Genomic DNA, 14,084 nt, shown 5'->3' with positions numbered 1-14,084 from the left:
CCTTCGCTACACTCAACTTATAGTTAGTGCAACGTGTGGAACTCTCCACCGCGCAGCAGTCTAAGCTCAATGGCCGACCCTTGTGTGGAAAAATACCATGAAAATGCCTCGTACAGGGCCTCGTCGCGCCATCTATAGGTAGCCATATGTACGAGAATAATTTCACAGCGTGAAACGGAAGAAATGCAAACTTGCTTTTCTAGAGGAAAACGAAACGCGCCAACCAGCAAACGAGCAATTACGAGCATTTGTATTAAATCTCTACCTACGTGCATAGTGAAAAGGCTTGTGGAATCGCCACAACTGCTCAATTGACCGATTATACCGCTTTATCCTATACCCAAAGGGCACTGTCGAAACAGTGTTCTAAACAGGGCAGCGAATACTATAAAATTTGCCGCTCTGCGGCGTTGTTCGCGCTTTGCGCGGATATCCGGCTGCAGATTGTCCAGTGGCTTAATTAACTAGGGTATGGCAGGTATAGCACGTGCCCTGGGCACCACTTGGAGGGGGCGCCACTGAGCAATTTCTGTTAAAGTCAGACAAGCTATCCTCAGATAGTGAAAAAAAATTTTTTTCAGATGTACACGCTAAAAACAGATTCTTGATGGCAGACAGGACAATTACCAGATCTGAAAATAAGCGTCCATGCCTGAGTTAGCTATTCAGTTGGCAGATAGATTAACTTATTAACCACATTACGTTGACTTACGTTACAGTGACAGAGACTGAGTAGTTCAACCATCAGCAATTTGAAGTTTATGTTTCTCTTTTTTAAGTATTTTAGTCTTTGGTGTCCCCAAAGATAAAAATACTAAACTCAAAAGTGATATTTTTGTGATGAATGCTGTCGCAGAGTGCAGGAAATTGCATCTAAGAGGTGTAATATTTTTTTTTATTCCAGGGGAGTACCCCCAGACCTCCCTAATCTGGACTACCAGGAACCCCTTCCAAACCAACCCCCCTAGCAGCTGCACTGCTCGGCTGCTACCTGCAGCAGCAGACAGTCGCCTACCTTGGTAGTTTAGCCTGCTACTTTATAAACCTGTGACAAGCCTGGGCCAATATATAAGTCAATATAGGATATTGGTCTAATATAGGCAAAGCAATACTAAATTGTAAAAAGTGCCGCAAAGCGACAGCGCTACCTGACGGCAGGTGTTTTGATGCTAAACTCACTGGCAAACGAATGAAGAGCACCCTCCCATCGCTGCGTTCGCGCTCAGAGCATATATTTAGGATACTACTAATACAGATCTAAAATCTATGATAGCTAGGCTTTGCTATACCGGTAGTACAGTAATAAAGATACAGCTGCGTAACTTTAATGAATTCGCTATATATTAACATGTCATCATGGATATGCGTCGAGCGCGAGCGTAGTGGTGGTGGTGGGGGGAGAGTAGGGAGAGGGGGGCGGTGGAGGGGCTCTAAAGGCAAAAGGCAGTTGAGCGGCTTAAATGAGTGGCGTGGCAAGTGTGCACAATAATCACCAGATGCGCACAGCCTGCGTGGCGGTGATAACGGGGCTGCGACTGCCATTGAGTTTGCTACACCCCAATCCAAGTATAGGGTTCAGCTGCGGCGAGAATTTCGCTCAGGCTTGTGAGTCTAAGAGGGCAGTAATAGGCGGGGGCCGTTGATTATAACAAAGTTGACGATGGCTAGGCAGTAACTGGCACCGTCTGATCGTTAATAAGTACAGTTAGGCGCTAATAGTCAAGACCGGCGTATTAGTTTGTCAAGTATACTGCTAATGGTATAAGGAATCGTCGCCGTAATTGAGACATCGGCGGTCCAATCTGGTAATGCCGTTGGCGCCAGCCGCGGGTCTAAATTGGTGTGGTGGCAAGCGCAAAATAGGCGGCTCCGAATTGCGGGATCTCAGGGCCAAGCGTAACACTGTGGCTTAGCAACAACCCCGGGGTGTTTGTTGTTTTTAGGCAGTAATATTGTTTGTGCGGGCCGGGGATGCTTATATAACGAGCTAATGAGGCTAGTAGATGGTATACTCTGGGTGTATTCTGCGGCAGGCAGCTGAGTAATAGCCAAGGGTGGGGCTAGATGACAGCGGGTACCCAGGGCCGCGTCTTCCTAGATGTTGCAAGACACACGGTTATTCGGTTTGAGCTAATATACGCTAAATAAGCGGCGTAGTGGCGCGGCCGTGGCCTTTCCATGTTTATAGGTGCTGTGGGCGGCGTGTTAGTCCGCGATCCTCATAGCGTTGGCCCCAACAGCAGGGCCTACTTCATTATCGAGCGAGACGGCGTCGCGTGGGATTGCGTCACATGGATTTGCCACGTTCATGGGTACACTCTAGAGCTAAGCTGTTCACGTATGGCAGTTACGGTAGCTGTAGCTAGCTCGGTGAGCATATGCGTATAGGCGCGGAGCGAAAATTGCTATGCGTGGCGGGCGATGCGTTTTTGCATGGCGTGCGAAAATGTCTCTGGTGGACTGATAAATGCTGTAGCCGCACGTCGCGTTGTTCGAAGTATGCGGCCGTTCGAAACTGTAAAGCGAAGTCAGTCATTCTGATTCTGCGTGGACTGGGGATTCAATAGACATTTCTTTAGTAAGACAGGACAGTGATATTGGAGCAGAGGACGTAACTGGACCGCGTTTGGCGCTATATGGTAATGGGGTTACATTATTTAAACGTGAGGTGCACAAGGTGCCAGTTACTGGCTAGCATTTCGGTTGGAGAAACTTGCACTAATCGAGTGGCGCCATATTATGCCTTTACGACATGCTGGGCATTGGCGAGGTTGGGGCGGCAGTGCTAATTGAACTTATGATTAGGAAGTAGTTGCCGAGTGTCAGGCGCGGATGCGGAGGGTGCAGTCAATGAGGGCTGGCCGCGCGCGCCATGGTTTTCTGCCTACGGCGGGCCGGCGAGGCATCTCCAGGGGTTGAGTTAGGGGCTGACGTGTTGCTAAATTCAACGGTGGGCTAGCTGCAGAGCTAATAGCAGGGTGGCTAGGGTCAAGGACTGGGCTTAGAAAATAATTTATGATTATAAGAGAGCGTGAAACCTTGTTCATATTAGAACATTGGCTTTGGGCATAATGAACGCTGTGCAAGCTTGTAGCGGCGTGGCACATTCCACGAATGAGCAAAAATCAGTTCAGGTCGCGCTTTTGTTAAAGGCAGTACGAATCCATGTTTTAACCGCCCTTCCTGGGCTGATGAGGGTGCAAAAGGTTTATCGGCGAGCAGCTATTACTCTTTGCATGTCAGTCACGCGAAAGTTCAGTTTTTGGTGGCGCTTTGTGCATAAGAGCGGCAGTAAAATGAGTAGGGTCAGCAGCTGAAAGCAAAAGAAGTTTTTGTGGCACGGCTGGCCGTGGCAGCCCAATTGTCCTCAGAAAGATTGTCTAAAAATCTGCCCCAGTGGGCCCTATTTGGACGGCTTTTACCTGTGAGCGGCTGCGCAAATTTCAGCAGCAGTGATGGCTTTTCCTACCATGATGCTATACACCGACTATCACGAGCCTAGGTCGAGCCGTTTAGATTTGTGCCGCAATTCTGCATTTCCTCCCTATACCTTAAGTTAAGGAAGGAATGTTCCCCCTTCTTTTACACCTCTTGACCTTTGACCTTTGACCCTCAGCTTCAACATCCCAACTCGTTTTTGGATTACCCCCCCCCCCCATCCCAACTTTCGAATGCGTACGTTGAGTCGTTTAGATTTGTGCCCAACTGTTGACGGACGCACAGACGCACGGCCGGACAGACGCACGCTCATGCGATTCTACAAGCTGCATCTGACTATGTCAGATGAGCTAAAAAATGCTACAGTAATTGTACTCTAATTAAGTTTGTATATATTCATGCATATACTGGGGCAAATGCTAGAATATCTGTAATCTATGTTTTGCGCATGTATGCGTAAATGAGTGTTTTCAATGCGTATTTTACGCAAATACGCATGCAATCTGGAGCACTGTAATCCACTAGATGTTACAGATACACATCAATGGATCAATAACATATCACACACTTATAAAATAACCAACACAAAAAAGTATTTCCATCTCTCTTGTGGTGACGAGTTATGCCACTACCAGGTCCACGTTTCATACGATTTTCTAACCAAAATATCGAACAGAAAATCTAGCACACCCTTGTGAATGACGCATGCCATTGGATTATTGGATCAGAACTATATCACTATCCGTCAGCCGACTAGTATCTCCATTTAGTGATTTACTATACGAGATTACGATCAGCTACATTACGCTAGCTGCTGACTGATAACTGATAAAACAAGTTATATGTGCAAGTAATGAAAGTAGTACCTCAGCAGTACAGCTTTTCAGTTTTCCTAGACGCACTGCAGCCCGGTATACGCGCGAAGCGCAAACAGCACCACCTGGTGGTGCCATTAGAGTCAATTCGCTGCCCAATATGTATGTATACGCGCGAAGCGCGAACAGCACCACCTGGTGGTGCCATTAGAGTCAATTCGCTGCCCAATATGTATAACTATATACGCAAATCACTTTGTGTAGTACATAAAGCCCCAGAATCGGTGAATTGAGCAGTTCTGGCCATTGCCGAAATTTTTGGACTTTGCACGTAGTGCGAGAATAAATCGAATGGTCGTAATTGGTGTTTTTTTTTCTTCGCGCGGTACGTTTTTTCCTATAAAAACGACTTCGAATTTATTTAATTTAACGCCCTGAAGTTATTCTGGTACATATCGCGGCCCATAGATCGCGCCACGAGGCTCTCTCCGAGGCATTTCGCAGACAATTTTCGTTAGACTGGCGCGCGGTCGAGAATTTCACACGCTGCAGTAACTATAACTTTAGTGTAGCGAAAGAGACTTGCCCGAATTAACGTCCGTGCCAGTCTAACCTGGAATCGTGACATCGCGTGTTCGTTATCGTAGCCATCTTCCTTCTCCTTTTGAACCTGTTGACCCCCCACAGGTTTTGCGATGATGACGTCAGACTTCAAGAGTGTATATATAGGACAGCAGACGCATAATAGCATAGTAGAGCATAGACGATATGTTCTTTGCAATTCATACATACCCATCGATGTTGCATGCATGAATGTGTGATGCCACGCTGTTGTAGTGCGCTCTTGTGTAAGTCTACGGTTGTTCCATGTGAGTCGTGGAAAGCAGGATACATTTCTTTCCATAGGTGAGTGAACCTTCGAATAGTCATCGTGTAGTTCTTACATAATGTTGTATCTATATCATGTATATGTGTGGAAATGCCAAGGTTTAATTGTTAACGTGATCAAATAATCGATTGAGATATGCACGTAAACGTCGTCTTCATAAGCATAACATCGTCTTCATTATACTGTGTTGTCCGTCGTGGATATCATGTGTGTGGTATATATATATGTATATATATATCTATATATTCAGCTTGCAATACATCTGCAATTATAGCGTAGGTTTATGTAATATCTATGTAACATATATTCCTATGGTATATTCGTATGTCCAGTATGTATTCGTAACGTATTCGTATGTATACCTATCCTACATGCTGCATACATGGATATGTATATGTATATGTAGTATGGATACATGGTAGTTCTTACATAATGTTGTATCTATATCATGTATATGTGTGTAAATGGCAACTCATATATGATATATGTCATATATATGTAACATATATTCGTATGCTATATTCGTATGTCGAGTATGTATTCGTAACGTATTCGTATGTATACGTATTCGTATTCGTATACGTAACGTATTCCTATTCGTATGTAGTGGTAACGTATATTGGTATGTCGAGGTCGTCAAATCATCTATTCACATCTCGTACGTGCATGAATAGCGGCTTGCGGTTTTACTATTCAACACATCTTTAATTGTGATATTGCGCGGAGAACGGTTGTGGCGCATTGGCGGTTAATTACAAAGCTACCGAATTGCGCGCCATGAAGGCAGTAACTCGCTATTTTCTCCGTCATTTCTTTCTTGACATGTTCAGCTTCCAATATATATAAAATGTGCCGTGTTGTCGGCCGCCGCCGCTGTGATCCGCCGCTGATCATGCCGTCTTGTCGGTCATTTATGTTATGTCCCCCACCCATACCTTCATATCTGAGCGATTTCTATTATTCGGAGAAATTCACATTCCCATTACATTCAGTGAGTTAACGTTCAAACCATGTGTGCATTTTGCCTACGTGCGTGCATGAATAAGTGCTAGCGCTTTGCATATTTCAAACAGAATTCCCGAAATTCGGTAGNAATGGGGAGGAACATAGAGTTTATTTTGCCATAAGGTAGTATATTAGGGCATGTACGAAGTATTTGGCTTATTTCTAGTACTGAGAAATTACGTGTAGATGCGCATTGTGCGGCTTTAAATGAAGGATTAATATTTGGCTGATTGATTGTACAGTTGTTCATGTTTTGATCTTTGATATGGGAAGTATAGCAGGTCTAGATTTTGAGCCGAATTTATGCATAAGTGATTGAAAAATATGTTTTTGTTTTGAAAGAACTCTTCAGACTGTAATGACCTAATCTGTGGCTTGTTTACCTTATATGTGTAATTGCCATTGTGTATAGAGAGTGTTGTTACTAGGACCCAACGCCTCCCCCAGGTGCCAAAAATCATTTTTGATTCATTCAGAAACGATCTTTAACGATACTGTTTGTAATATAGTGAACCATCCCTAACTCTAAATACCACACCGTCAGGTGCTGCCACCATCACTAATCCTAATATAGACCGCACAGTATGTTTTAACTGGTTATATTGACTGGAAAACAGCATGAATCTAAAGCAGTCGTGTTCTCTATCACTCCAAGAAACCCATAGAAAACATGCAAACATTACAATGGCGACGAGAAAAGTGGATATATTTGCTGAAGATAAAGGAGTTATAATCGAAAGTCTGCGGGCGATATTCTGCTCATAGATCTGGACTTTCTCGTGGATCACGCTCCGTGCACACATGATGCAAGACCCCATCGCGCACTCGGAATGACAGCCGGAAGTAAATGACAGAGGTACCTGTATTCGCATAGACTCTGACTCGGTATTTATTCAAATTATTGAGGAACTTTTTTTTTTTTTCCCCTCCTAAAAGAGACTTTGAGCCATGATTCAGAGATTTTTTACAGTTCAAACGCAACATACGTGGGTAATGGAGATCCGTCAACCCAGGCCCTACGCTGGAGGAAATGGCTGAGGGGTTTCGAGAACCTGATGACAGGGATGAATGTTGATGATAAGGGTAGAATGAAGGCTCTCCTACTGTACTATGCAGGGGAACATGTACACGATACGTTTGAAACGTTGACATTGATTGCGGCAGAGGCAGATGATGTGTACAAGGAGCCGCGTAAAAACACTGACAAACATGAACAGGAGTTTCGGAAGATTGAACAGTTGCCAGGGGAGACAATCGACGCGTTCCACACGAGGCTACTACAGAAGGCAAACTTCTGTGACTTCCATGACAAGGATAAGGAGGTCCGACTTCAACTTGTCAGTGGTACCACGTCGCGTCACGTTCAGTATAAGGGCAACAAAATCTCGCGTGACAAACTGCCGCTCGCTGGTTTGTTAGAAGAAGCCAGGGCCCATGAACTTGCCAATGCAGAGTCGGATAATCTCGTGCGTAAGGAAGTATCGTACGTAAAGCCACACAGTCAGCACACTCAGAAATCGCGCACGAGAACTCCGCTGCAAAACTCCGCCAAGAAGACACAGTCGGCGAGACAATGCTGGTTCTGCGGAGGCGAATATCCCCATTCATCAACATGTCCCGCTCGCGATAAAACCTGTTCCAGTTGTGGTAAAGTCGGACATTTTGCGAAAGTGTGCCACTCCAAGGAACAATCAAATTCAAAGCCATCACCCAAGCCCAAGTTTAGGGGTTTCGGGAAGAAATTCCCCACAAAGAAAGTGTCGCACATACAAGAACATAGCTCAGATGACGAAATCTACTCGCTAAAAGAAAATGATGGACGTCCGCCGCACACCGAGATCACCCTGGGTGATAGTCAGAAGATCACCATGGTGATAGATTCAGGATGTCCCAGGAATATCATTAGTGAAAAAACTTTGTCAGGTTTTGACAAGATGCCATGTCTGAAGCCTAGTGATGTCAAACTGTACCCATATATGTCCAATGAACCTTTGCCCATACAGAAGAAGTTCAAAAGTCGAATGTCGTGTGGCCCGACTCAGCAATGCTGTTGAATCGCCATCGACCACGTAGATGTCCGCTATGGCTGTTCGTTCCCGACTGCCGAGGCACTTGGCATTCTCCACGTGAACTCGGTGACAGGTGACATCAGCGCTCAGACGACCTCAAGTTCACTCAAGTCGCTTCTCGTGGAATATGATGAACTGTTCAGTGGTGTGGGAAAGCTGAAAAACTATCAGGTTAGGTTACATGTGGATAGTAACGCTATGCCTGTTGCACAGCCTCATAGGAGGGTACCATACTCTCTGAGGAAGAAGATAGCTCAGGAAGTGGAACGGTTGGAAGGTAGTGATATCATTGAGCACATATCTGGTCCAACACTCTGGGTATCTCCTGTTGTGTGTGTTCCCAAGGCTAACTCTGAGGATATCAGGTTGTGTGTGGATATGAGGTGTGTGAACAAAGCCATTCTACGTGAACGCCATATCACACCAACGATCACAGAAATCATCGCTGACGTAAACGGTTCCAGGATATTCTCGAAGCTCGACCTAAATCAGGGGTACCATCAGCTGGAACTCCACCCCGATTCACGCCATCTGACAACGTTCAGCACTCACGTTGGTCTCCGGCAGTATAAACGTTTAAACTTCGGTATTAGCTGCGCCAGTGAGATTTTCCAGAACGCAATATCTCAGGTACTGGAAGGCATTCCCGGCGTGCTAAATATCAGCGACGACATCATGGTGTTCGCGAAGACTGAAGAAGAGCACAATATGATTCTCAAAGCTGTACTGGATAGACTGAAATCGAACAATCTCACATTAAATAGGAATAAGTGTCAGGTTGGGAAAACCGAGATGGAATTCTTCGGTTTCATATTCGGCGCATCCGGTATGACGGCAGATCCCAAGAAGGTACAAGCAATCATCGAGTCAGCGCAGCCGAAGTCAGCTGCAGAGGTACGCTCGTTCATGGGTATGATTACGTACGTGTCGCGGTTCATTCCTAATCTTGCGACAGTCGCCGCGCCGCTCCGCATGTTGACACGTAAAGATCAAGCCTGGATATGGGGTAAAGCTGAACAATTGTCGTTCGATAAACTGAAGGACTTAATCATGAGACAGGAGGTAATGGCCTATTTTGATCCAGCGAAAGACACAAAACTCATTGTGGATGCCAGTCCCGTTGGAATAGGTGCTATTCTCACTCAGGATAATCGTGTGATCTCGTATGCTAGCCGAGCTATGTCACCGGTGGAAAGTCGCTACTCACAGACTGAACGTGAGGCGTTGGCTATCTACTGGGCATGCAACCACTTCAGGATCTATCTATATGGTATGCATGTTGAAGTAGTCAGTGATCACAAGGCACTCGTACCAATCTTCATGAAAGAGAACTCGAAACCTCCGCCCCGTATAGAACGTTGGCTCATGAAGTTACAGGATTACAACATCACTGTGACCTATTCTCCAGGAAGTTCCAATCCGGCGGATTACATGTCCCGCCACCCACCAAACCATCAGACCGTGAACATCGACCGAAATTCTGAGCTCCATGTGAACTTTGTGCTGGATAATTCACTTCCTCGAGCTATATCGCGACAGGAATTTGTGGAGTCCACGGCAGCTGATCGCTCATTGAGTGGTGTGATCAGAGCTCTCGGGAATGGTCGGTGGTTCGACATTGTGAAGGACGATAAAGTTGCCAAGGCACTATTCAACATCAGGACTGAATTATCGTGTTCGGAAGATGGAATACTGCTACGTGGCACAAGAATCGTTGTTCCAGAATCGCTACACATGAAATGTGTAAAACTCGCACATTCGGGTCATCAAGGAATGGCCAAAACTAAGCAACTTCTCCGTATGAAGACCTGGTTCTCAGGAATCGACAACCTGGTGGAACGTGAAGTTGAGAACTGTTTGCTATGCCAAGCTAATACACCAAGCAAGCATCGCGAACCTCTACTGATGACACCAACTCCACTCAACAAGTGGGAGCGACTCAGTATGGACTTTTGTGGACCGTTACCTACCGGTGAGTATCTCATGGTGGTGATCGATGACCACTCGAGATATCCCGAAGTCGACGTACTACATAGTACATCTGCTCATGCTGTGATTCCTCGATTGGACAGGATATTTGCAGCCCATGGTGTTCCAAGTGAAATTCGCACGGATAATGGACCTCCGTTCAACGGCAGCGACTTCCGAGAATACGCCGAATCTCAGGGATTCCACCACAGGAAGGTAACTCCACTACATCCAGAGGCTAATGGTGAAGCCGAACGCTTCATGAGAACGCTCATGAAGGCCATTAGAGTTGGGGGCAATAGCTGGAAATCTGAGCTCTACAGATTTCTTCGCGCGTATCGAGCCACACCCCACTCATCTACCGGAATATCTCCGTCCATGGCTCTGAACAATAGGGAAATGAACGTTGGATTTCCATCTGTGTCACCTGGTCCAACGATCGACGAAATGACCCGCCATATGGTCATTCAGAAGGATAGTCTGTCGAAGACACTCCAGCGAGACTACGCGAACGAGAGACGACACACAGCGAGTTCTAACATGGTGCCCGGTGATTCTGTACTGGTTAGGAACAGTCGGAGGGGGAAAATGGATTCACCATTTCACCCTGAGCCTCTCACTATCACGAAGAAAAAAGGGAGTATGGTAACTGCTTCGAATGGTGATGTAGCCATAACGCGAAACTCCTCGCAATTCAAGAGACTGCCAGGTACTCCAACAGACTCCGTGATTCCGGAAATTGACCCAGGTACGCCGGAAGACGCTCCGGATGTTGACCCAGGTATACCGGATATCACCCTACCCGATAATGTGGTGAATAGTGGTCAGACTCCGCGCCGCACATCACGCACGAGAAAACTACCATCCAGGTTCAAGGACTATCAGTTGTGAATAGCAGGATTATTCTGTGTGGAACATTATTCATTCTTCATTTGTTGCAGAAATACGTTCTTTTATGTTGCGTTTGAATATACATGATTTCAACCAGTGTAATTCTCCAGTATGTAGGTGGCATGAGAGAAACATCATGCTGATAGATAATATTCCTGATTTGCAAAAGTAATGCATATTATTTCAGTGGTATGATTCTGTTTACATTTTTCACAAGTTCTATGAGATTTGTTTATTCTATATATATAGCTGTGGTATTTTCAAAAGCACTCCAGTCGGGTTTTATTAAAGTCGAATATCATTCACTACAATTCTGACAATTTTTATTGTGTAAACTTACAGGTAAAGTTTCATTTCAAAACAGATGGGTATTGTAATATAGTGAACCATCCCTAACTCTAAATACCACACCGTCAGGTGCTGCCACCATGCGGTCTATATTAGGATTAGTGGGGAAAACTTTTAGGGAAAAATCTCTGAATCATGGCTCAAAGTCTACCCACGTATGTTGCGTTTGAACTGTATGGAGATCCGTCAACCCAGGCCCTACGCTGGAGGAAATGGCTGAGGGGTTTCGAAAACCTGATGACAGGGATGAATGTTGATGATAAGGGTAGAATGAAGGCTCTCCTACTGTACTATGCAGGGGAAAATGTACACGATACGTTTGAAACGTTGACATTGATTGCGGCAGAGGCAGATGATGTGTACAAGCAGGCCGTAAACGCGCTGAACAAGTACATGGAGCCGCGTAAAAACACTGACAAACATGAACAGGAGTTTCGGAAGATTGAACAGTTGCCAGGGGAGACAATCGACGCGTTCCACACGAGGCTACTACAGAAGGCAAACTTCTGTGACTTCCATGCACAAGGATAAGGAGGTCCGCTTCAACTTGTCTGTGGTACCACGTCGCGTCACGTTCAGTATAAGGGAACAAAATCTCGCGTGACAAACTGCCGCTCGCTGGTTTGTTAGAAGAAGCCAGGGCCCATGAACTTGCCAATGCAGGTCGGATAATCTCGTGCGTAAGGAAGTATCGTACGTAAGCCACACAGTCAGCACACTCAGAAATCGCGCCGAGAACTCCGCTGCCAAAACTCCGCCAAGAAGACACAGTCGGCGAGACAATGCTGGTTCTGCGGAGGCGAATATCCCCATTCATACACATGTCCGCGCTCGCGATAAAACCTGTTCCAGTTGTGGTAAAGTCGGACATTTTGCGAAAGTGTGCCACTCCAAGGAACAATCAAATTCAAAGCCATCACCCAGCCAAGTTTAGGGGTTTCGGGAAGAAATTCCCCACAAAGAAAGTGTCGCACATACAAGAACATAGCTCAGATGACGAAATCTACTCGCTAAAAGAAAATGATGGACGTCCGCCGCACACCGAGATCACCCTGGGTGATAGTCAGAAGATCACCATGGTGATAGATTCAGGATGTCCCAGGAATATCATTAGTGAAAAAACTTTGTCAGGTTTTGACAAGATGCCATGTCTGAAGCCTAGTGATGTCAAACTGTACCCATATATGTCCAATGAACCTTTGCCCATACAGAAGAAGTTCAAAAGTCGAATGTCGTGTGGGGAACGAACAGCCATAGCGGACATCTACGTGGTCGATGGCGATTCAACAGCATTGCTGAGTCGGGCGACTGCCGAGGCACTTGGCATTCTCCACGTGAACTCGGTGACAGGTGACATCAGCGCTCAGACGACCTCAAGTTCACTCAAGTCGCTTCTCGTAGAATATGATGAACTGTTCAGTGGTGTGGGAAAGCTGAAAAACTATCAGGTTAGGTTACATGTGGATAGTAACGCTATGCCTGTTGCACAGCCTCATAGGAGGGTACCATACTCTCTGAGGAAGAGATAGCTCAGGAAGTGGAACGGTTGGAAGGTAGTGATATCATTGAGCACATATCTGGTCCAAACACTCTGGTATCTCCTGTTGTGTGTGTTCCCAAGGCTAACTCTGAGGATATCAGGTTGTGTGTGGATATGAGGTGTGTGAACAAAGCCATTCTACGTGAACGCCATATCACACCAACGATCACAGAAATCATCGCTGACGTAAACGGTTCCAGGATATTCTCGAAGCTCGACTAAATCAGGGGTACCATCAGCTGGAACTCCCCCGATTCACGCCATCTGACAACGTTCAGCACTCACGTTGGTCTCCGGCAGTATAAACGTTTAAACTTCGGTATTAGCTGCGCCAGTGAGATTTTCCAGAACGCAATATCTCAGGTGGAAGGCATTCCCGGCGTGCTAAATATCAGCGACGACATCATGGTGTTCGCGAAGACTGAAGAAGAGCACAATATGATTCTCAAAGCTGTACTGGATAGACTGAATCGAACAATCTCACATTAAATAGGAATAAGTGTCAGGTGGGGAAAACCGAGATGGAATTCTTCGGTTTCATATTCGGCGCATCCGGTCGGCGACGAGGATGGGATATATTTGTTCTATGAAGAGCCGTAGTCTGCTCTGGACAATAATTCAAGAAGATCACGCTGAAGATAAAGGAGTTATAATCGAAAGTCTGCGGGCGATATTCTGCTCATAGATCTGGACTTTCTCGTGGATCACGCTCCGTGCACACATGATGCAAGACCCCATCGCGCACTCGGAATGACAGCCGGAAGTAAATGACAGAGGTACCTGTATTCGCATAGACTCTGACTCGGTATTTATTCAAATTATTGAGGAACTTTTAAGAGNTCCCTTTCCCCCTTATCAATCTACCTCCCCCTCTTACCCTTATCTCTCTCCCTCTCCTTCTCCCTCCCCCCTCCACACACACACATGTGGTCATTATTCCACTCCGTGATGACGATCGATTAGGATTACTTCGTCGCGCCTTTACCGCAGCTAGCCGTCTCCCGTGCTCACCGCGTGTAGCAAGCAGTAGAATCAGCCAGTACGCTCTCTGTGCATATAGCACACTCTCAAGTTCTCTGTATATAACAACTTCTCTGTATATAGAAAGTTCTCTGCATATA

At 45.8% G+C, this 14,084-nt stretch overlaps 2 protein-coding genes and 1 long non-coding RNA gene across 3 annotated transcripts; 2 read left to right on the top strand and 1 right to left on the bottom strand.

Moving 5' to 3' along the window:
* Nucleotides 1–4,630: 4,630 nt before the first annotated feature.
* Nucleotides 4,631–5,659, bottom strand: LOC106805759. Its single transcript, XR_001393462.1, has 2 exons — nucleotides 5,046–5,659; nucleotides 4,631–4,923 (listed from the first exon to the last, which is right to left on the bottom strand). It is a non-coding gene; the product is annotated as an uncharacterized LOC106805759 (long non-coding RNA).
* Nucleotides 5,660–7,202: 1,543 nt separating this feature from the next.
* Nucleotides 7,203–8,201, top strand: LOC106805745. The gene has a single exon (XM_014807461.1). It carries the CDS (start codon nucleotides 7,203–7,205, stop codon nucleotides 8,199–8,201), a length of 999 nt encoding a protein of 332 aa, XP_014662947.1.
* Nucleotides 8,202–8,414: 213 nt separating this feature from the next.
* On the top strand, nucleotides 8,415–11,075 carry LOC106805744 (uncharacterized protein K02A2.6-like). The gene has a single exon (XM_014807460.1). The coding sequence runs from the start codon at nucleotides 8,415–8,417 to the stop codon at nucleotides 11,073–11,075; it is 2,661 nt and encodes an 886-aa protein (XP_014662946.1).
* Nucleotides 11,076–14,084: the final 3,009 nt, after the last annotated feature.

Source organism: Priapulus caudatus, unplaced genomic scaffold (genome assembly GCF_000485595.1).
Source record: "Priapulus caudatus unplaced genomic scaffold, Priapulus_caudatus-5.0.1 Scaffold126, whole genome shotgun sequence".
Classification (NCBI taxonomy): Eukaryota; Metazoa; Priapulida; class Priapulimorpha; order Priapulimorphida; family Priapulidae; genus Priapulus; species Priapulus caudatus.
This window is presented reverse-complemented; position numbering and strand designations above follow the sequence as displayed.